The sequence below is a fragment of the Ranitomeya variabilis genome, chromosome 5 (genome assembly GCF_051348905.1).
Source record: "Ranitomeya variabilis isolate aRanVar5 chromosome 5, aRanVar5.hap1, whole genome shotgun sequence".
NCBI classification, from domain to species: Eukaryota; Metazoa; Chordata; class Amphibia; order Anura; family Dendrobatidae; genus Ranitomeya; species Ranitomeya variabilis.
This window is the reverse complement of record NC_135236.1, coordinates 249,569,324-249,594,121: the sequence shown is the minus strand read 5'-3', so window position 1 is coordinate 249,594,121 and position 24,798 is coordinate 249,569,324. Positions and strand designations below refer to the sequence as shown.

Below are 24,798 nucleotides of genomic sequence, written 5' to 3'. Positions count from 1 at the left end.
TGAGCATGTGCAAGAAAAGGCCAGAGAGCGCTGGCGCACTGCAGTACTTTGCTCCGCCCTGGACAAGGAAGAGAGAAGTACGCCTGCACAGCAGCGCAATCCTGGACACTGTGTGGATGACGTAGGATGTGGGCAGGAGCACGGCATTACAAAAAGAGATCAAAACCAGTGATGCCCATTGGACCGGACTGCCCCATAGGCGAGTATAATAAAAGGTCTTTTTCTCATTTTGCAGACTGGATTGGAGGCATATATACAGCATATTAGAATATGTATATAAGGGCTTACAGGTACTGGCCTTACCTCATGAACCTGGTGACAGGTTCCCTTTAAATTGCTTTAATAAGTTAGAAAGCATGAAAATAAGTTTGCAATTGACATGCTTATTCTATCTGCAGTTTTTCTCCTGCAATGATAAATAGAATTTTTGTTTTATAGTGTACAGCTGGTTTCCATGGAGCATGGCCTCCAGACCCTGGCTGATTACATGCAGTAGTTGCATTGTAGGAAAAGGGTTAACTCTTAACATTCCAGTCAGCTCTCTCAAGCCCAATGATTTCTAAGCAGCAAACAGGAGCTCACTCCCCCACATCCATCCCTTCTCTCAATTTCATCTGAAGAGATGTAGTGCTAAATCACTAGCCTACAGCTTTCACAGCAGGTCTCTTAATCACTGCTCTCTGACCTGTGTGCTTGTTCAAATGCTGTGTTATCACTATGTGTAACTACAGGTATAAGGGTATGTGCACACGTCCGGATTTCTTGCAGAAATTTCCTAAAGAAAACCGGAGATTTTCTGCAAGAAATCCGCATTTTTTTTTTTGTGTTTTTTTTGCGTTTTTTTTTAGCATTCTGCAAGCGTAATTAGCTTGCAGAATGCTAAAGTTTTTCAAGCGATCTGTAGCATCGCTTGGAAAACTGACTGACAGGTTGGTCACACTTGTCAAACAGTGTTTGACAAGTGTGACCAACTTTTTACTATAGATGCTGCTTATGCCGCATCTATAGTAAAAGATAGAATGTTTAAAAATAATAAAAAAAAATAAAAAAAATGCTTATACTCACCCAGACATCTCCTCAGCGGCGTCCGTTCCTCTTCCTATAGCTGGTGTGTGCGCGCAGGACCTTCCAAGACGTCGCGGTCATGTGAGCGGTCACATGACCACTCACGACCAATCACAAGACAGTGACGTCATCACAGGTCCTTCACCGCACACCAGCTATAGGAACTGAAGCGGCAGCATGCAGCGGTGAGGCGGGAACACTGCGGGGGACATCGAAGGTCAGTATAGGACTATTTTTTATTTTAATTCTTTTATTTTTGACCAATTATATGGTGCCCAGTGCGTGGAGGAGAGTCTCCTCTCCTCCACCCTGGGTACCAACCGCACAGAATCTGCTTACTTCCCGCATGGTGTGCACAGCCCCGTGCGGGAAGTAAGCAGATCAATGGACTCCTAGGTGTGCGGAATCCCCGCAATTCCGCATTTTTAATGAACATGTTGCTTTTTTTTCCGCGATGCGATTTTTTTCGCGGAAAAAATCGCAACATTTGCACAAAAAATGCGGAATACACTGTAAATAATAGGAGGCATATGTTAGCGGTTTTTTCGTATTTTTATCACGTTTTTATAGCGAAAAAATGCGAAAAAAACGCTAAAAATCCTGAACGTGTGCACATGGCCTAACAGTACAGACTCAAAACAAACCAATGATAGCTGACAAAGTGGTATAGCAGAAGTGTACAGGGTTTTATAGCTTTACTAATACTACAGTTCTATTGACCAGAGCGGTCACTCAAGGAGAGGAACCAGAAAACGAGGAAGTGGGGAGACTATAGAAATTGCATTGCTCTGAACTGCTCAAAAGAAAACTTGAGAATAACAAAAACATAGCAGCTGGGAGTGCCCTGGAGGAGGCCTCTTCATGTGCTTTGTGCAGGACTCCTTGCACTCCCCAGCCTATCCCTTCTGCTCAGTAATGACTCTAGTGGTCTCCTGATTGAGTGAGTGATCCTATCACTTGTATTGCAATCACCCTACAAACATTTACACTGTTCTTATTGTTCTCTATATGGTGCTGTTAGATGGCAGACTCCCTTAAGCCCTTCAAGTCACAGCCCTTTTTCGTTATTGCATTTTTCGCTCCCCTCCTTCCCAGAGCTATAACTTTTTTATTTTTCCGTCAATATGGCCATGTGAGGGCTTATTGTTTGCGGGACGAGTTGTACTTTTGAACAACACCATTGGTTTTACCATGTTTTGTACTAGAAAACAAGTGTGGTAAAATTGCAAAAAAAGTGCAATCCCACACTTGTTTTTTGTTTGGCTTTTTTGCTAGGTTCACTAAATGCTAAAACGGACCTGCCACTATGATTCTCCAGGTCATTACGAGTTCATAGACACCTAACATGTCTAGGTTATTTTTTATGTACCGTAAGTGGTGAAAAAAAATTGCAAACTTTGCTTAAAAAAGAAAAAAAAAAAAATTGCGCCATTTTCCGATACCCGTAGCGTCTCCATTTTTCGTGATCTGGGGTCGGGTGAGGGCTTATTTTTTTGTGTGCCAAGGTGGCGTTTTTAATGATACCACTTTGATGCAGATACGTTCTTTTGATCGGCTGGTATTGCATTTTAATGCAATGTCCCAGCGACAAAAAAAACGTATTACTGGTGTTTTGAATTTTTTTATCGCTACGCCGTTTATCGATCAGGTTAATCCTTTTTTTTTTTTATTGATAGATCGGGCGATTCTGAAGGCGGTAATACCAAATATGTGTATGTTTGATTTTTGTTTAATGGTTTTATTTTGAATTGAGCGAACGGGGGGTGATTTAAACTTTTTTTTTTTTTTCTTTCATATTTTTTAAAACATTTTTTTTTTTTTACTTTTGCCATGCTTCAATAGCCTCTATTGGGAGGCTAGAAAGCTGGCATAGCCTGATCGGCTCTGCTACATAGCAGCGATCAACAGATTGCTCCTATGTAGCTGAAATACAGGATTGCTATGAGCGCCGACCACAGGGTGGCATCAACAACCATCCAGGTTGTCATGCTGATGCATCGCTGACCCCGATCATGTGACGGGGGTCGGCGTTGCGCGCATTTCCGGCCCGATGGCCGGAAGCGGTAGTTAAATGCCGCTGTCAGCGTTTGACAGCGGCATTTAACTAGTTAATAGCGGCAGGTGGATCACGATTCCACCTGCCGCTATTGCGCGCAGATGTCAGCTGTACAAAACAGCTGACATGTTGTGACTTTGATGTGGGCTCACCACCGGAGCCCACATCAAAGGGGGAGACACGACATGCGCCGTACTGGTACGGCGCATGTTGTGAAGGCATTAATAGGGGTATTCCAGTGTTATAAAGGGAAGGTTTATTTCTCCGATATGCAATCACTAATGACGGACAGGGGTCCAATTTCAGATTTAGAGCTGTGACCCCTGAATAGAGAGGCCACAGAGTTTCCCTGCACAGTGGCTGCTTGGGGAGCTGGTCTTCCATGCAATAGAGAATTGTTAAATGTCCATTGTTCAGCATTTCCTATTGCAAGGCACTTCTACAACTGAACCCATGAGGGCAAATGACAGTTATTGTAATGTTGAACAATGCTAGTAGCAATCTTCCAAACCATCAAAAATTTGTAATTGCACATTTATTCATGGGAAATATCTCTTCACTGGTCCAAGAACAGCACCTATAACATAATATAGGTATTTTGTGGTTTCTGGTGCTATAAAGGCAACTGATTGTACAGAATTAGGGTATGTTTCCACGGTCAGTATACGCTGCGGATTGGAAATCTCATCTCCACTATGCGTGCACAGACGCCTTCCGCTTGCCTGCGGAGACGCACATGCAGTGTGTCTTTCCAGACCGCAACATGTCAATTATTCTTGCGGAGACGCTCAGTCTCCGCAAGATAAATATCACAGTCCAATGTGTAGGATGCGGTGATTTCGCACGGTTCAATCACCGAGTGTACAAAAGCCGGCAGCGCTTTGGATGGAGCAGACATGTGCTGCAGAAATATACCCTTACTAGCCTCCATCGATGCAGTGCACAACTTGGTGTGACACTAATAAGCTGGTCAGATGGGTGGTGGACAAAAGGGCAACTTTACTTGACCATAGGCTGTCACTTAGATGATAGACTGAAATTCCCTCATTTTGCACCAATACCATGCCAACTATCAGATATATAAGAAAGTAACGTGCAGTACTGTCCCTTTTCAGGAATATACAAAATAGTGCTCTAATACTACAACAATCAGTGTGTATACCTGCAAACAAATCCTGGTCATCATCATCCAGGAACAGTCCATTTTCTTTTGACGCTTCTTGGACCACCTCCTTCTGGGGCACTGGAGTAATCACTTCTTTGCTCTAAAACATTGACGGAAACAGCCCAAATGAAGAAAGGTATCATGTTTACAGCCACTAAAATTACAAATAGGATCTGAATAGCAGGTTTTCCATATTAGCTCACTCTAGGATGTATCCAGTATTACATTTCAGTTATACTGGTTAGACAAGCCAACGAGGGAGACGCACGCTTTACTAAAGAACAAACTCAGCTAGAAAGTGCTCACCAACTACAACCACACGTACCAAGTAGATGGATTATAATCTTATTTAGATTTCTGATTTTCATGCAAGTGTTCAAAACGTACTTTCATATGTCTCTGTATTTTACAGGCCGTTTGTTCACAAAACAAATCACGGCTCAAAATCCCCTTTACGTGTCTAAAGCCCCCATCACACTAAGCGAGGTCGCTAGCGAGATCGCTGCTGAGTCACAAGTTTTGTGACGCAACAGCGACCTCAGTAGCGATCTCGCTATGTTTGACACATAGCAGCGACCAGGCCCCTGCTGTGAGATCGCTGGTCGTGTCGGAATGGCCTGGACCTTTTTTTGATCGTTGAGGTCCCGCTGGGTAGCACACATCGCTGTGTTTGACACCTTACCAACGACCTCGTTGACGACTCAGACACCGACACATAGGCGTGCATTTGCGTTGCCTTTTCCGCACCCCTCCGCTCGGTGGTCGCTACTGCGTTCTGATTGGCGGTCATGCCTTCAACAGCAGGCGACATCAGAAGAACCGTTGAAGAATAGATAAATCGAAGAGGAGTCGCAGGTCGGAGAACTCTACAACGATCTGCAAACCACCACACGGTCAGGAACAAAGGACGGAAGGGCTATTGTGTCGCCTCATAAGGCAAGGCCGCCACCAATCAGAACGCAGTAACGACCACCAATCGGAACTGAATGGGCGCGGAAAAGGCAACGCAAATGCACGCCTGTGTGACTACAACGTCACACAGGACGTCCCTCATCGAGGTCTGAATCGTCATAATAGCTGCCATGTGACAGGGTCACAACGACCAACGACATCGTTGTACAGGTCGCCCCATCGCTGCTGCGTCGTTGGGAAGATCTCACTGTTTGACATCTCACCAGCGACCACACAGCGACGCAGCAACGATCCCTGACAGGTCGTATCGTTGTCGGGATCGCTTTAGCGTCGCTAAGTGTGACGGGGCCTTATGGGTCCCATCCATGTGCAGTCCATTATTAACATTATAATGGATAAAATAATTTTTGCAGTTTCACTTTTTGAATATGAGAAAAAAAAAAATCACTGACTAAATACTAATAGTAAAAACACAGATGAAAAATGATTCAAAACATTTACACGCAGATTCTTTATTGTAAGTTTTTATTGTCAACTTTTTTACTGCAGTTTTTTTTTTTTTTTTAAACAAACATTTCAAATAAGAAAAGAGCGACAGTCCATGACAAAATGCTTATGGCTTTGACATACAGCATTTGATTATTAAGAATGCAGCAGAAAATATAAATAACTTACGGTGATTATATTTGACTTAAAAAAATAAAAACACATGAATAAAAGAGGCCGGGAAACAAGAAGAAATACTGTAAGTTAATGGGGCTATTCCAGGAATTTTATATGGATTGCTTATCCTTAGGATAAATCAGCAATATCTGATAGGGGGGGAGGGCTCAGACATCCACTCACTATTCATCAGCGCTCTGCATCAGATTTTCAGCAGTTTTTGTCAAATGTAAAAAAAAAACAAAAAAAAAAAAACATCTCATGGAGTTTCTCAACCTTCCCCTATCAGCCTGTGAAAAACATATAGCACTAGGATGCCATACATGTGATGTCCAGATTTTTCATGGGCCCGTAGACTTGCATGTGCGATTTTGACCTGTGACTCAAATCAAAATTGTATGAGCCTGATTTTTTTTTTTGTGGTGCATGTTCAATCTGCAAAACAGAGTCATGTTAACAGCCCTATGGACTACAATGGTTCCATCATCCATCCATGAAAAACAGCCCTAGAAGAAAGTGAAACACAGACTTCCAAATGAGGTCTAATTCTCTTAGGGTATATAGACACAACAATAATTTTTTTGAGGCAATCAAAAACAATGAGTGTTTCCATAAGAAAACAGCTTTAAAAAATGTTGCTTTTATGTAGCTTTTTTCTGTAGAGATGCGTTTTTTGTTATCTTTTATTGAAGGGGCTCTGGGCTCATGCCTTTTCCTTTGGGTCACAAGCATAGGTAACAATTTGTCTTCCCTGTCGGTTCTTATTTTAACCTTTTCCTCCAGCAGCATGAGACAGGATAGGTGACTATTTGATCCCTTGTGCGACACTCTGGCTTATAATATGTGATTTTCTCTAACTACAAGTCATACATTCTTGCATCTCATTGCCATGGCTGCCCTGTCTCGAATTTTGCACCTTTATGCACTTTGTATTACCCTGCTTATTTGCACATTAGCCTCTAGTGCCCCGCTGTACATATCTCCTCATTTTGGACCATTTGGGCCAGAATATTGCTCAGTTGGCCTGTGGTCCAGCCGGTTATTCCCCATGCTTTGCTATATTTCTCTGTGTGACCCAATCTAGGATTTGACTTATGACATTACATTGTCTTGTCCCCAATATATTGCTTTTGTGTCATGTTTTTAAGTGTTTTTAGAATTGTTGTTTTGGCTTGTTTTCATAATAAAATTCACCTTTGTTCCTAATTTTTGGTGATCTACTGTCTCACACAGTGCCTTTTTCTCTCATTTTCTACATTTATTGAAGGGTTTTATTAACATTTTTTTGAAGAGGTATCTGTAAATATTTTGCAAACATTTGAAAGCTTTTTTATATGAGTAATTTTACCATGTTTTATTTAAATCCATTAAGAAAAACACTCAATGATACTAACTTTGTGGTGTCTTTCCAGTTTTCCCATTTATTCTGTTATCCATTATGGATCCACTCCATACTTTACAACACCTGATGAATGGTCTGCTCACTTCCATTAAAACGTATTAAAAAAAAAAAAAAAAACACACAAAGCTAATAAATGATCAGAAAATTGAACGTATTAACAGCAATTCATTTTTCAATAGAGATGAAGAGGTGTTCTTTTGAGTGGAACTGCTCCAAAAGACTCTTCAAAATACTGTGCGCATACAGCCTTGCTATAAATTTCTCATGGGTCTTTGCTCTATGGTCTGCCATGTGTAAGGCTGTGTGCACACGATGCAGAATTGGTGCAGAATTTTCTGCACAAAATCTGCATCTTCTGGCAGAATCCGCAGCTGCGTTTTTGCGCGTTTTTGAAGCTTTTTTTGTGCGGATTTTCTGCAGTTTTTACCACTGCGGATTTCTATAAATGAGGGGTGCAGAAACGCTGCAGAAACGCACAAAAGAAGTGACATGCACTTCTTTGAAATCTGCAGCGTTTCTGCGCTGATTTTTCTGCATCATGTGCACAGCTTTTTTTTTCACATTGATTTACATTGTACTGTAAATCACAGTGCAGATCTGCAGCAGAAAAAAACGCTGCAGATCTGCACTAAATCTGCATCGTGTGCACATAGCCTAAATGTACCAAATAGACCATAGTGACAACAGGCACATCATAATGCCGCAACCTTTGGATCATAGCATCAAACAGTGGTGCTGGGATGTTCATTTTAATAAATGAAATGTCATGAAAGCCTAGTCACTGTGGCTTCGTCCTTCCTCAATAATGGTGAGCACTACCAACTTTTTCCCATTAAATTTTTTATTAATTGTTGAAGATCGGCAGGATTCTTGACTGGTCTCAGAAATGGCACTAGGTCTTGATGAAGCAGAGTTGTGGAGTTAGAGGCGCTTGATTCATTAATCTCAATGCGGAATGAATCAGGCACATCTTAAAAGTGGCGTGTGCCTCCATGCACCTTACCACAAATCCTACTCCTGTCAGACTTGAGTTAGGCTATGTGCACACGTTGCGGATTTGCCTGCGGATCTGCAGCAGTTTTCCATGCGTTTTTCAGTAGCATGTTAACCTATATCCACTGTGCACATGCTGCGGAAAATACAGCGCGGATTGGCAGCGTTGTTTTTTCCGGAGCATGTCAATTCTTTTGGCGGATCTGCAGCGTTTCTGCACCCATAGACTTGCACTGAGTGAGGCACATCTGTAGCAAAACCGCAGATGTAAAAAAAGATCTGTGGTTTAGCTACGGGTGAAACGCTGCAGATCGGGAGGAGGGAAGTGTGTGGGTGGTGACTGTGCGTGTGTATGTGTGCAGTCGGGGTCTGCCGGGGCTTTGCAAGAGGCTGTCCGGGTGTGTGCTGTCCCATCGGGCTATGCCTCCTACAGTGACAGTGATTGACACATTAGCCAATGATGGGACAGTAGTAGTCCCATCATCCGGCTAATGTGTTGAATGTAAAAAACAAAAACAAAACACATACACACATATACAGTACATACAACACACAGTACATACAACAGAGTACATATTCACCAGTCACCTTGATCCCGAAGCCATTGATCACCTGTAAAAAAATATTAAAATAACAAACAAACAATATACTCCCTAATCCGCAGTAATCCAATTAATACGAGAGTCCCACGACGATCTCCTGTGGAGAGCAGCCACATCAGCTGATGCGACCGCTCTCTAGTGGCCCCGGCGATACAATGACGGAAGGTATCCTTCCGCACTGTATCCCTCCGCCGCTGTGAGTATAGTTCATACTCTCACTTGCGGCACTGCTGCGTGGGAAAATTCCCACACAGCATTGCCATAAAGTGAGAGCAATGAACTAAGGTAACCTCTTCAGTGATGCACTGCAGGAGCCATTGTCTCCTGTCAGTGTGTCACTGGAGGCCCTATAGAGCAGTGACATCACCCGATGTCACTGTTCTATAGGGGAGATCATCGTGGGACACTCGTTATTAATTGCACTATGGCGGAAAGGGAGTATACGGTTGGTATATTATTTTTTTCAGACGATTGAGGGCGTTGCAGGAATTAGGCGTTGTTATAAGTATGGTGAAATTATGAATATTAAAATACTTTATTAAGTGTGTGGGGGTTTTTTGTTTTTTTTTAACTCTTTCACTACTATAGGATTAATAATGGATAGATGTCTTGTTAAAGCCTCTCCATTACTAACCGGGCTTAATGTTACCTTACAATAAAGGTAACATTAACCCTTTATTACCCCATATCCCACCGCTACACAAGAGTGGGAAGAGAGGGGCTAAGTGCCGTAATTGGCGCATCTTACAGTTTCGCCATTTCAGGGGCGGCTGGGGCAATATCCACAGACCCTCTCTAGGCTATGAATATTAGCCCACAGCTGTCTGCGTAGCCTTTCTGGCTATAAAATATAGGGGGACCCCACATCATTTTTTTGGGGGGAGTCCCCCTACTTTAATAGCCAGTAAAGGCTATGCAGACAGCTGAGGGCTGATATTAGTAGCCGAGAGAGGGGCCATGGATATTACCCCCTTGGTCCCAGGCTACAAATATAAGGTCCCCGGCTTTCCCCCTCTAGCACAGAAAACTGCACGGGAGCCCACGCCATTTTTTTCCCGTTTTTTTTTTTTTTTTTATATTAAACATGTTCATTAATAAACGTCGGCCTTACTATTATATATCTATGGATAGATGTAGATAGATATATGGATAGATATATCTATGTATCTACTATGTATCTATCTACATCTATCCATAGATATATCAATATAGATATATAAATATATATCTCCATCTATCCCATATCTATCCTATATCTACAGATAGAAGGAATGAGAGATAGATAGAAGGAATGAGAAACATAGATATATAGAAGGAATGAGATAGATAGATAGATAGATAGATAGATAGATAGATAGATAGATAGATAGAAGGAATGAGATACATACACCGTGTTCCAAATTATTATGCAAATTGGATTTACCGTAAGTGTCATAAACGTTTTATTGTTTTGTTTTTCAAATACACTCATTGATGGTATTGTGTCTCAGGGCTCAATGGATAACTGAAATCAATCTTAAACAGATAGAGAGATAGACAGAAGGAATGAGAAATAGACAGAAGGAATGAGAGATAGACAGAAGGAATGAGAGATAGACAGAAGGAATGAGAGATAGACAGAAGGAATGAGAGATAGACAGAAGGAATGAGAGATAGACAGAAGGAATGAGAGATAGACAGAAGGAATGAGAGATAGACAGAAGGAATGAGATAGATCTACAGATAGAAGGAATGAGATAGATATCTATCAATCTATGTATAGATGTATCTATCTATAGAGCTATCTATCCATCTCATTCCTTCTATCTATAGATCTATCATCTATCCATCTCATTCCTTCTATCTATCTATAGATCTATCTATCATCTATCTATCCATCTCATTCCTTCTATCTATATTTATATCTACAAATATCTATCATCTATCTGTCTGTCATTACTGCAGAGGTAACAGGGGCGGGTGTCAGCCTGTCAATGCTCAGACCATACACTGCACACTGCCTCAAATTGGTCGGCATGGCTGACATCCTAGAATGAAGCCTCTTCTAAAGATGATGTACAAGAAAGCCCACAGTTTGCTGAATACAAGCAGACTAAGGACACAGATTACTGGAACCATGTCCTGTGAGCTGATGAGACCAAGATAAACTTATTTGATTCAGATGGTGTCAAGTGTGTGTGGTGGCAACCAGGTGAGGAGTACAAAGACAAGTGTATCTTGCCCACAGTCATGCATGGTGGTGGAAATGTCATGGTTTGGGGCTGCATGAGTTCTGTCGCCTGTGGGGAGCTACAGTTTATTGAGGGAACCATGAATGCAAACATGTACTGTGACATATCAAAGCGGACCATGATCCCCTCCCTTCAGAAACTGGGCAGGAGGGCAGTATTCCAAACACACCTTCAAGATAACCAATGATTTACTAAAGAAACTGAGGGTAAAGTTGCTGGACTGGTCAAGCATGTCTTCAGACCTAAACCCTATTCAGGATCTGTGGGGCATCCTCAAACGGAAGGTGGAGGAGCACAAGGTCTCCAACATCCACCAACTCTGTGATGTCTTCATAGAGGAGAGGAAGAGGATTCCAGTGGCAACTTTTGAAGCTCTGGTGAACTTCATGCTCAAGAGTTAAGGCAGTGCTTAAAATAATGGTGTCCACACAAATATTGACACAGAGGGCACAATGTGGCCATTTTCACTAAGGGGAGTACTCATTTTTGTGGCCAGCGATTTAGACCTTAATGACTGTGTGAGTTATTTAGAGAGCACACCTAATTTACACTGTTATACAAGCTGTACACTGCCTACCTTACATTGTATAAATGTGTCATATCTTCAGTGTTGACTCATGAAAAGCTATAATAAGATATTTACAAAAATGTAAAGGGTGTACTCACTTGTGAGATACTGTATCTTTGTGGACCATGAGGGAGTGCACAGTATAGTATGGGGAAACTTGTGAAACTGGCAGAAAGTTATTGCTCTTAGCACAGGTTTCGATTTTGCTATTGAAAAAGGTTTTTTTTCTTTTTGTCAGTTTAACAAATCTCCCCCACACAGTGTGCACTCCCGCGTAGACCACCACAGATACTTGCATGTTTGGTTTAGCCTATAAAGGCATGAGGAAAAATAAACCTTACTGTATACTAAAAGCAAATATTCTGACAGATCCGGTAAAACTGCAAACACAAATGTCACGAACCTCAGATGTTCAATCTCCAGTAGTTCACACTCAGCGCTTGGTTTTAAAATTAGATCTTAAAAACTTTTTACAATTATGTTAGAGATATTTTCCACTTTATGTTGTGGAAAACCCGTGCAACGAGTATACTCGCTCATCACTAGTGAGATGTCTTCTCAGAAATGATTAGACTACTAAATACGTGTTTTGTTTGTTTTTTACATGTACAAGTATACTCACTCATCACTAATCTTCACCTTTCCTAAAGAAAAAAGAGAGATGTATGTGGACCATAGAAAAGCTGGGTGCTGGGTGACCACCATTACTGCACCATTGGCAATTAAAAATGACCACCATGCAGCTTTCCTGGCAGAACATAATAAAAATGTTATGAAATAAATAGGGGGTTTCCATTTCACAAGACCCGAGGTAAGGTTTAATCGCCAAAGAAAACTGAACTATTCCATCTTACACTGCCATAAACATGCATGTATTGCATTAAGACTTGGACATGCTAAAAACCAATATGTCCAATCCATCCAGCCCCACCAGACTGGTAGATCACCTCCATTATTCAGACGTCCATATCAAGCGAAAAACATTTTCTGCAGGTTTCTGTACCAGAATATGCAATAACAATCTTCTCTGATTAACGTGTTGTTGCTGCATTTTCCCTTTTATTTCATGCTCTCTGGATGCAGATATGAAGAAGCATTTTTGCACTTGAAAGCCCAACAGAATTTGTTTCACCTCACATGCATTTCATTCAGGCTCCCAATAAAAGCTTATAGAACAAAAAATAGTAACTGTATACAAGATTTGACAAGCAACTGTGTTTTGCTGTACCCTTGTCAACAGTGAATGTCCCTACAGTCTGACGCTGGCAGCACTAATTGAACAGAATGTGTGTAGGGACATTCCTCTTCAGAAGTTAAACAGCTCGATTACTAATTTTGCATTTTCATAACGATTTTAACATCCCCCTCCCACAAACTTATTTAAATGGGTCATTTCCCCCATGAATCATACAATATGGCCATTATACAGTCATGTGAATGTAACCTAAGGGCACATTTCCATTGGCCGTACATGCAGACTTTCTGCCATGGAGCTGCATGTGTAAAATGATAATTTGATTTTTCAGAACCCACGACAGCACCATAAAGAGAGGATCAGCCCCAATGGACAGGAAACCTCAAAGATTTAAAAGACGGAGCCTCTCTTCCCGCTTCAGTGGTTTAAGGAGCATGAACGTTTAATTAGTCAGGTAGAGATCCCCCCCATTCTTCTAGCGGAGGTAAAGACCACCAGTAGGATAGTTTTAAAGGTTAGAAGTTTAATTTGTATTTCAGATAATGGCTCAAATGGGTATCTTGTTAGGGCATCTATGCCTAAATTGAGGTCCCATGGCGGGACCTCAACCTGTGGTGATAACTGGCGGATTCAAGATTTCCCAGGGAACTCTCTGTAAAAGATTCTCCCAACATAGCCACCAAATTAGTCACTCGAGTCGTTTTCGAAATCCAATTTCTCTTCTCAGTATCTCCTGCATCTTTTTTCTGCTTCCAGACCCTCCCACTGAAGTTCTGAAATTAGCTTGTGCCCATGGAACTGCCGTAATGCACTATGACGGGGACCCTAGGATGGAAATAACTTCCCTCAGGGATATTATTGGGTTCCTGATCAGATGAGAAACAATCCTGAATACTTTTTTTTTCTGGAAGGAAAGATTGTCCTTTTGCACGAATCCAGAAGGATTCCCAGAAAAACTTGTCTCTGCTCTGGAATCACCTTTGATTTTATTCTCTTTTACAAGCCATGCTAAGGAAGCTAGGACGCTGGATACGTGTTTTACCGCCTGACTACAGGCTAACCTTGTATTTCCAACCATCAGGAAGTCGTCTATATATGGGATATACAATACATCTCTTTCTCTGATATGGGCTGACATCTTCTTAATTATCTTCGCAAACACTCTTGGGACCATGGAGAAGCCGAAGGAAAGGGCTTGAAACTGAAAATGCTGCCAGATTCCCTGGATGTTTACTGACACTCTTAGGAATTTCTAATGTTCCTGAAGGATAGGTACGCGGTAATACAAGTCTGAGAGACCTAGTATTGCCATGTAGCATTTTGGAAAAAGACGTTTTACTATCACTTCCATTTTGAAATGTTTGAACTTTAAACAGCAAAGATATACTGTATATCTTTGTACCGTGTTAGCCAGTAGATAGAAACATTATTTAGATTTGAGAGTCCTCAGTGGTTGATACCTTTTAATGGCTAATTGAAAAGATAGTAAAATGTGAGACTGCTCAGGTTTATATGCCTGATAAAGAGACCAGAGTAGTCTAGAAAGCTCGCAATTTGTTACCATCTTTTCAGTTAGCCATTAAAAGGTATCAACCACTGAGGACTCTCAATTCTAAATATTCAACCTTATTTTAATCTTTCAGGTTCACAGTAGTTCTCAAGGAGGAGTTTTTCTCTGTAAAAAGAGAACTGTAGAATCCTCTCCCTTTATCTGATTCTGGAACCTGAATGATGACCCCCATCTGCACTAAGTAAGGACTAGAGTTCCTGTTTCTAAAGCCTGTTGCCCTGCTTTTGAGGAATGGATTTCAGTAACTTTCTGGCAGCTTGGAGCTGAATTCTAGCTGTAAACCCTGACCTGTGGTATTTAAAATTCAAGTGCTTCTTGAGATTTCTAACCAGGCAGAAAGAAACCGTTTTAGCCTTCCACCTACCTGGGGCCTGGTGTCATTGTCTTCCAGATATTTTTGGGGGATCAGAAGAAAAGAAAAGGGGTTATAATTTAAGTTTTTCCCCTTAGTTATTGGGACCTTCCATCTTGGATTTCTGGTCCTTGTAGACACAAACTGTTTCCTTCCAGACGGACAAAAGGATTTGCTCTGAAAGGAATTCGTGGGGAACCCTTTCCTGGTATCTGCTGTTTTTTCCAGGATCTCGTCCAGGACTGGTCCGAAAAGGAATTCTCCCCGACATTGAATGCTGGGCAGCAAGGTGGTGCAGTGGTTAGCACTGCAGCCTTGCAGCGCTGGAGTCCTGGGTTCAAATCCAGCCAAGGACAACATCTGTAAGGAGTTTGTATGTTCTCCCCGTGTTTGCGTGGGTTTCCTCCCACACTCCAAAGACATACTGATAGGGAATTTAGATTGTGAGCCCCAACGGGGACAGTGATGATAATGTGCAAACTGTAAAGCGCTGCGGCATATGTTAGCGCTATATAAAAATAAAGATTATTATTATTATTGCTGCACAGCCTACTTCTGGGTTGAAAATCCCATGACCAATTTCTCAAAAGCTCAAAGAGCAGAGATAGGTGAAGAGCACAAGCGGCTATGAGTCACTGCATTTGCAGAGGCATCAGATAAGAATTCAGCTGCTTTTTGAAAGGTTGGAAAACTGGTTAAAATCTGATCCCGCTGGAATGCACTGTAAAGCATTTCTGCTTTCTCACCTCCAATCATCACATCCTGTATGGTTTTTGGCAGCTTAACGTTCTCAATTTTCAATGTGACCCTGTCTTTACTCATTTATCGGTATCTTCTGCTGGAAAACAAGGAAAGCCTTTATCAGAATCTGAGGAGGAAGATAAAGATGAAACATCTGAATAGAAGCCTACTAATTCCCCATTTTCCAAGTCCTCAGCGGAACTTATATCTTGCTTCTCAGCAAGAACATAAAGGGTCCTATTCTTAAGTCCATTAAAGGGGTTGTCCCATGAACAAAGTTCATTTTAACCCCTTTACAACCAATGAAGGACATAGCACATCATGTATAGGTGTCAGAAATAGTAGCACCTCTTGCCCGATCTCAGAAGGAGCTCAGCGCTACTAGTGGCCGAACTACTGCACTGCTCCTGGCTGTTTAAACCCCTAAATGGTGCGATCGATAGCGATCACAACATTTAGGAGGCGGGCAGAGGGACGGGAGCTCCTTCTGCCTTCACATCAGCGCCATCGAAGGGGCTCGATTGTTGCCACGGTGACCCGGGGTTGTCATGATGACCCTTGGTCACCAAGATATGGAAAGCTTTTTAGACCATGCTCAAAGCATGGTCTAAAAAGATTTCTGTACAGATATAATGCATTGCCATGAATTAGAAAAAAAAAAAGATACCGGTATATTACAAAAATATTACACTAATAAATACACACTTATAATAAAAACAAAAAGAGTAAACAAATTTGTTAATGTCACTTCCGGAATGACCCGTTCTAGAAAAGTTTCGCATTAGTTTACCCTTCAGTGAAGCTGCATCATTTCTAACCCGCTGACCGGTGAGAAAGTGATGAATAACCCTGGCATCATCGGGGACTGTAGGTCTCCCTCTAAGGACAGGAAACCACTGAAGCGGGAAGAAAGGCTTCGACTTTTAAACTTGTAGGTTTCTTGTCCTTAGGGGTGGATCACCTCTCCATGGTGTGGCCGTGGTGACGGAAAAAATCTGCTAGTTATAAGCAGCATGTATAACATTCACCTTGCAGAGAAACTAAACATAAAAGACAAGCGCAAAGCGCAAAATGGCCAATTTTTTCTTATCATTTACCTTCCCTAGCATTCAGATTGGCTGATGTTTCACAATAACCTCTTTCCTGTTCTTAATTACTTGATAGTGTTTAGTGGATAAATTGAGGGCCAACATTTATAAGGAACACACAGGTCATCCCACAAAATTGCTTCCTGACAATCGGAGCTATAACTGCACTTTCCTCAGGAGAACCCACTGAGATGTCTCCAGTTTCCATCCAAGTTCCTGGCTCCTTAGTCATATTTGGACGTTGCACACAAGTCATGTGTTGTGGGAGGTGAATGAAAAGCTGACTATTCAGATCAGATGGTGAATGTGGAGCTTGTTGGGTAATTCCTGCAGCCGACTGAAATGTTTTCCATCAGCAAAATGTCCTGTCATCCTGCCAAAATACAGATTATATAGAAACAATGGAGACGTGTACAGTCCACAAATAGCCAGAAGGTGAGGCGGTGTATGTGTTTACAGTCACTGTCCCCAATACAAATGATACAATTGAAGTGGCTGCCCCTAGCCATCAATCACACCACTGCTTACATTTTCTAACATGCCCTGATGGATTTGGTGGGTGCATTGTAAACTATCATTGGGCTTAGGGTACATCCACATGGCCGGAAACACTGCAGTTTAGTACATGAAACCACCAGCGTAAATTATAGTACCAATCATGTGAATTCAGCCACAAATTCTCAGCAGATCTGCAACGGATTTTTTCCAACCTCTGAGTTCCTGACCCAAACTTACAACCTTGTAGACAAATATGAGGCTGTAAGTGAGGACCGGGAGGGCATTGCGGTCTGTATATGGACTATGAAACACACCAGCCTTTTTCTAGCCTTAGTCTGCAGCATTTTCTGTTTGAACCTAAAAACAGTCAATCTTTTAGAAATCTCATGTTTATCTGCTGATCAGTTTGATTTTTGACTAGCCTCCAGAGTAAGGCCATTGCTTCGGTCAGGGCTGGGGCCACCTAATCTTTCGTCTTACTATACATAGGGCAAAGCAGCAAGACTTCTGCTGTAGTCAGTTGTCCTGCAGCCAGACACAGTGCAGCGAGGAGGAGAATGGTGAGAATGTCAGAGTTCCTGAGACACACCTATAATAAAATTAAAATTGAGAAATAAAAAAAAATCTAAGTAAAGACAGAAGCAAAGAAAATGAGAAGAAGGTTATGTTAAAGGGGCTGTCCAGGTTTGAGGTTCAAGTTTGCAGTTACTGTGTGACTGCAGACTTATGAATCCTCACAGCGCGCACATTACCTACTGGCAGGATTCCCTAGTGCTGGCTCTGGGAGCAGGAGGGCGATTTGCATATATCTCACATGTGCGGCATTGCTCAATACAAATAAACTGAACACCGCCGGACACGTCTAGGTGGCGTGTGGCTGAAAGTATGCAAATCGCATACTTGCGTTCACAAGCTCCTGGCAAATTCTAAGAGCAGGAATGTGAGGATTCACAAGTCTACGGTCACACAGTGACTGCTTTCTCGAGTCTCAAGCCTGGACAACCCCTATAAGTTACAGGATGTTAAGAATTATGTGACATTTCCATAACTGATGGAAACAGTTGAAACATTTTTTCCACATGCAATAGTCACATGCCCCACTGACAGAAGCTTCCTGTGGCAAAATCAGCTGTTTGCTGGAGGGGCTGGGGGCAGAAACCAGGACCCTTGAACATGAAGTGATCAACCTGGAGGGCACATTTTTAATCTGGGCAGACTTAAAAAATTAGAGATCATACAGTTCAAGCCAAAAGCTAAATATCACTCGGAGGGCTACTGTGGGCTGTTTTATTCTAGCAAATGAAAGATGTAGTTGTTAGACCCCCTCCCCGTAATGATCTGATGAAGGTGAAACTCTATTCTGAACACATGCATATACTGAGCTGGGCTACATTATACACCGCCTATAGATAAGACTAGCGCTGCTTTAGGACCAAAAGTAAACACTTTTCAATCCTAGGAATATCTTTAAGCAACATAATGTTTTATGGTAAACAGTGTAATATTAAAATAGCAACATTTATCTGGCACCAATATTTACTACAGTGCTGTACAAGTAAATCGTCTCTGGCAAAAATCAATAGCACAAGCGTAAAAACTTCATAAAACATCAGAGAAACCTACTTCATCCCCCCATAAGCTCATTACTCAGTCCAAAATGCAAAATGCAGCTCAAATCGAAGAAAAAAAACCCCACCAGCACGCTGAGTGATCAGTTTACAGCTGCCTATTGAAGTCTATGGAGGTGGGCAGGTGGAGAAGCAGAGGCACAGACACAGACCCGTGCTAGAAAAAGTTCCCTCTCTAGGCTGGCGAGGCACAACGGGGTACCAAGTGTGGAGATGTGGCAGCAGCCCAGCAAGTATAGTTTAAGGCCCCCTACACACGTTCAGGAATTGATGCAGAAAATTCCTGTGAAAATCCGGACATTTCTGCCGGATTTCCGCATGAAAACCGCATGCGTTTTTTAGCGCGTTTTTTTCGCGTTTTTGAAGCGGTTTTTCCCGAACATTTCCCAATGCATTAGACAGTGGGAAAACCGCGAAAAAACCGCAAAATTAATGAGCATGTTCATTTTTTTTCCGCAATGCGTTTTTCATGCGGATCATGTGCACAGAAATTGCGGATTTCATTAAAAATGATAGGATGCTTAATGTATGCAGGTTATTTGCGGTTTTATAGCGTTTTTATAGCGCAAAAACGCTAAAAAAACGCAAATAATCTGCAACGTGTGAACATAGCCTAAAAAGAAAATCGCAGATGTGTGTATTGGGATTTGTTTTTACATTTCTTACACTAGCATTGATCGATTAATGTTAGCTTTTAAAGTAATGGACAACCCCTTTAAGGAATCTTATCAACAAGTCTGTAAATTAATTACACACAAGGCCTTGTGACAATATCATCTAACTTCTCAAACACATGGCTCATATCCACCAGCAATCCACATGTTACAAACATATCAAGTCAGACAGCGAGGAGATCACATCTGCCAGGAGATCACATCTGCCAGGAGATCACATCTGCCAGGAGATCACATCTGCCAGGAGATCACATCTGCCAGGAGATCACATCTGCCAGGTGCTTGAAATGAAACCGCTGCTTCCTGCTCGTGTATGTACACACCCGAAACAGTAGGAGAGACGTAGAAATAACCAGAAACCTGCTGACACAACAATCTGCAGGCACATATTGGCTCTACATGTAAGGAATGTGCTGAGCCCGAAGTGCAGACCTGCAAGGGAGCAGGGAGGGAGCAGAGATTTCTTCCCAGATGTAAAGCTGTGTGGCCCCTGAGCTCCTTATCTGTGCAGAGCTGAGGGGCCCTTCACAATGCAGACCTGTGTGACCACTCAACTTGGCGGCGAGCAAGGCGGCAGTTTTCAGGGTAAAGACCTGTACGGCATATGAGATTTCACAGGAAGGAAAACATTGTGGCCCCCAATAGTGCAAACTGCTTGGCCTCAGAAACTTTATTTCCAGATGGCAAAGCTCCATAGTCACCGAGCAGTGGGGTCCTCAGGCTACAGATAGGCGGGCACTAAGCACTACACTGGGGCTCTGGTAGTGATGCCCCCTCCTCACACATGGGGGACTACGGCAGTGATGCCCCCTCCTCACACACGGGGGGCTACAGCAGCGGTGCCCCCTCCTCACACACGGGGGGCTACGGCAGCGGTGCCCCCTCCTCACACACGGGGGGCTACGGCAGCGGTGCCCCCTCCTCACACATGGGGGACTACGGCAGTGATGCCCCCTCCTCACACACGGGGGGCTACAGCAGTGATGCCCCCTCCTCACACACGGGGGGCTACGGCAGTGATGCCCCCTCCTCACACACGGGGGGCTACAGCAGTGATGCCCCCTCCTCACACACGGGGGGCTACAGCAGTGATGCCCCTCCTCACACACGGGGGGCTACGGCAGTGGAGCCCCCTCCTCACACACGGGGGGCTACGGCAGTGATGCCCCCTCACACACGGGGGCTACGGCAGCAATGCCCCCTCCTCACACACGGGGGGCTACGGCAGCGGTGTCCCCTCCTCACACAAGGGGGCTAGGGCAGTGATGCCCCCTCCTCACACACGGGGGGCTACGGCAGCGGTGTCCCCTCCTCACACACGGGGGCTAGGGCAGTGATGCCCCCTCCTCACACACGGGGGGCTACGGCAGCGGTGGCTCCCTCCTCACACAGGCCCTCTGCAAGTACACATATGGCGGCGCCCTGCCTTTATATACAGTCTGCAGATATTGTGGGTTTAGGCTACAAACTACTGTACAGAACCATGAGCGCAGAGCAAGGCAGCACAGCCCGACACTGAGACCAGAGGACATGACACCAATACCCGCCGCCGCTACTTTACTGCAACTGTTACTTCTTAGTGTTACTCACCGCCCCGGTGAAGATGTCCTCTCCCTCTGTGTCACTGTCCGCGCCCGGTGTCTCCTCATCTTCATCCAGTTCCGGGGGACCGTGCTGTAAAACTCCACTTTCATCCGCCATCACTGGAACTGCCGGAAGCGGGGGGATCACACAGGAACTCCGGACAGCGGCGGACTGAGGGCGATGGCGAGCTGACGTCAGGACCAGACAAAAACACAACACATGCGAAACGGCGCCCTCGTGTGGCGGAAACCGGGTACTGACTGTGAGGGAAGGAAATGTGCAGCTTACTATCCAGTAAATGTAAATACGTGTGTAGTGTTATCCTGTGTACCTGTGTGTAGTGTTATCCTGCGTACCTGTGTGTAGTGTTATCCTGCGTACATGTGTGTAGTGTTATCCTGCGTACACGTGTGTATTCATGTTATCCTGTGTACACGTGTGTAGTGTTATCCTGTGTACCTGTGTGTAGTGTTATCCTGCGTACACGTGTGTATTCATGTTATCCTGTGTACACGTGTGTAGTGTTATCCTGTGTACCTGTGTGTAGTGTTATCCTGCGTACATGTGTGTAGTGTTATCCTGCGTACACGTGTGTATTCATGTTATCCTGTGTACACGTGTGTAGTGTTATCCTGTGTACACGTGTGTAGTGTTATCCTGCGTACACGTGTGTATTCATGTTATCCTGCGTACACGTGTGTAGTGTTATCCTGTGTACACGTGTGTAGTGTTATCCTGCGTAAACGTGTGTAGTCGTGTTGTCCTGTATACATGTGTGTATACATGTGTGTATTCATGTTATCCTGCATACACGTGTGTATTCATGTTATCCTGTGTACACTTGTGTAGTGTTATCCTGTGTACCTGTGTGTAGTGTTATCCTGTGTACCTGTGTGTAGTGTTATCCTGCGTACATGTGTGTAGTGTTATCCTGCGTACACGTGTGTATTCATGTTATCCTGTGTACACGTGTGTAGTGTTATCCTGTGTACCTGTGTGTAGTGTTATCCTGCGTACACGTGTGTATTCATGTTATCCTGTGTACACGTGTGTAGTGTTATCCTGTGTACCTGTGTGTAGTGTTATCCTGCGTACACGTGTGTATTCATGTTATCCTGTGTACACGTGTGTAGTGTTATCCTGTGTACCTGTGTGTAGTGTTATCCTGCGTACACGTGTGTATTCATGTTATCCTGTGTACACGTGTGTAGTGTTATCCTGTGTACACGTGTGTAGTGTTATCCTGCGTAAACGTGTGTAGTCGTGTTGTCCTGTATACATGTGTGTATACATGTGTGTATTCATGTTATCCTGCATACACGTGTGTATTCATGTTATCCTGTGTACACGTGTGTAGTGTTATCCTGCGTACACGTGTGTAGTGTTATCCTGCGTAAACGTGTGTAGTCGTGTTGTCCTGTATACATGTGTGTAGTGTTATCCTGCGTACATGTGTGTATTCATGTTATCCTGCGTACACGTGTGTAGTGTTATCCTGCGTACATGTGTGTATTCATGTTATCCTGCGTACACGTGTGTAGTGTTATCCTGCGTACATGTGTGTATTCATGTTATCCTGCGTACACGTGTGTAGTGTTATCCTGCGTGCACGTGTGTAGTGTTATCCTGCGTACATGTGTGTATTCATGTTATCCTGCGTACACGTGTGTAGTGTTATCCTGCGTACACGTGTGTAGTGTTATCCTGCGTACACGTGTGTAGTGTTATCCTGCGTACATGTGTGTATTCATGTTATCCTGCGTACACGTGTGTAGTGTTATCCTGCGTACACGTGTGTAGTGTTATCCTGCGTACACGTGTGTAGTGTTATCCTGCGTACATGTGTGTATTCATGTTATCCTGCGTACACGTGTGTAGTGTTATCCTGCGTACATGTGTGTATTCATGTTATCCTGCGTACACGTGTGTAGTGTTATCCTGCGTACATGTGTGTATTCATGTTATCCTGCGTACACGTGTGTAGTGTTATCCTGCGTACATGTGTGTATTCATGTTATCCTGCGTACACGTGTGTAGTGTTATCCTGCGTACACGTGTGTAGTGTTATCCTGCGTACACGTGTGTAGTGTTATCCTGCGTACATGTGTGTATTCATGTTATCCTGCGTACACGTGTGTAGTGTTATCCTGCGTACACGTGTGTAGTGTTATCCTGCGTACACGTGTGTAGTGTTATCCTGCGTACATGTGTGTATTCATGTTATCCTGCGTACACGTGTGTAGTGTTATCCTGCGTACACGTGTGTAGTGTTATCCTGCGTACACGTGTGTAGTGTTATCCTGCGTACATGTGTGTATTCATGTTATCCTGCGTACACGTGTGTAGTGTTATCCTGCGTACACATGTGTAGTGTTATCCTATACACGTGTGTAGTCGTGTTGTCCTGTATACTTGTGTGTATTCATGTTATCCTGCATACACATGTGTAGTGTTATCCTGCGTACATGTGTCTAGTGTTATCCTGCGTACACATGTGTAGTGTTATCCTGTATACACGTGTGTAGTCGTGTTGTCCTGTATACTTGTGTGTAGTCGTGTTGTCCTGTATGCATGGATGAACCAGCCAAGACAACCGAAAACCATGAACAGCCAAGGGTAACTAAACAGAGAATAGTTAATAATATGCCTTTATTAAGTAGAAGGAGGCAAAATATATAAAACAATGTGTGCGTATTAGGACGAAGATTACCAGTAAGATATATGTATCAATCAAAACAAGCAGACCCAGTTATATCTCACATTCCTCAAGTGTAAAAAAAGAAAAAAAAATCATTTGTGCAATAATGTACAAAAAAAGCCAATTATTTAAACTCAAATGTGCCACATATAATGATCACACTAAGGTGCCTGTGCTAAATTAAATAATGTGCTCAATCACAAGATGTATTAAAAAATGTATCAAGATGTATCAAAATATGAATGAAGATGCCAAAATAAAGAGGATTGCAATGCCCCAAACAAAGTGCTAAGTGCAATTAGAGAAAAATGCAAGAAAGATGCGAGGAATAAAATATGAGGGTAATATACCTTTAAGGGTCGCCACGTCTGGTCGCCGCGCACCCCGACGCGCGATTTGGAAAGACTTCCTTCTTCAGGGGTTCCTGACGAAGGAAGTCCTTCCAAAACGCGCATCAGGAATATGAGATATAACTGGGCCCACTTGTTTTGATTGATACATATAGCTTACTGGAAATCTTCGTCCTCATGCACGCACATTGTTTTTAAATTGCTTTATATATTTTTCCACCTTCTACTTAGTAAAGGCATATTTTTAACTATTCTCTGTTTGGTTACCCTTGTCTATTCATGGTTTTCATTTGTCTTGGCTGGTTCTTCTACTTTCAGTGGTTTCACTGTCCTCACAGAGCACCGGGAATATATAATATATAAATGTATATATAAAGTACTTTTATAAATAGTGTATCTGGTGTCTCTAATCTGTATGCAGGGATGCAGTTGTGGCCCAAACTTTTGAGACTGACAAAAATTATTTTTTACAAAATATACTGCTTCAGTTTTTATAGTTTTATTAACTCTAGATTATGAAGAATCATCAGATTAATTGATAATGTAAATCAACCATTTATCAGATGACCAAGAACTTTAAAGAGAGGGGTTCGATTGCTGTGATAAAGGCTTCTGGCCGCCCAAGAAAGTTCAGCAGGTGTCAGGACTGAGTATGGGATTGGTTTAGCACCAGTGCAGAGCTTGCTCCGGAGCGGCAGCAGGCAGGCAACAGTGCATCTGCACACAGTGAGGCACAGGCTTTTAGAGACTGACCTGATGTCAA

General features: G+C 43.0%; 1 protein-coding gene across 1 annotated transcript in view; it reads right to left on the bottom strand.

Annotated features, from left to right (window-relative positions):
- SNX1 (sorting nexin 1) overlaps positions 1–21,252 on the bottom strand; it is a 77,412-nt gene extending 56,160 nt beyond the window's left edge. Inside the window, exons 1-2 of the mRNA XM_077264003.1 lie at positions 20,994–21,252; positions 4,284–4,386 (exon numbers count right to left, since the gene is read on the bottom strand). Of these exons, the coding sequence (XP_077120118.1) occupies positions 4,284–4,386; positions 20,994–21,104 (214 nt within the window). The 5' untranslated portion in view covers positions 21,105–21,252. The remainder of the gene's footprint in view (positions 1–4,283; positions 4,387–20,993) is intronic.
- Positions 21,253–24,798: the final 3,546 nt, after the last annotated feature.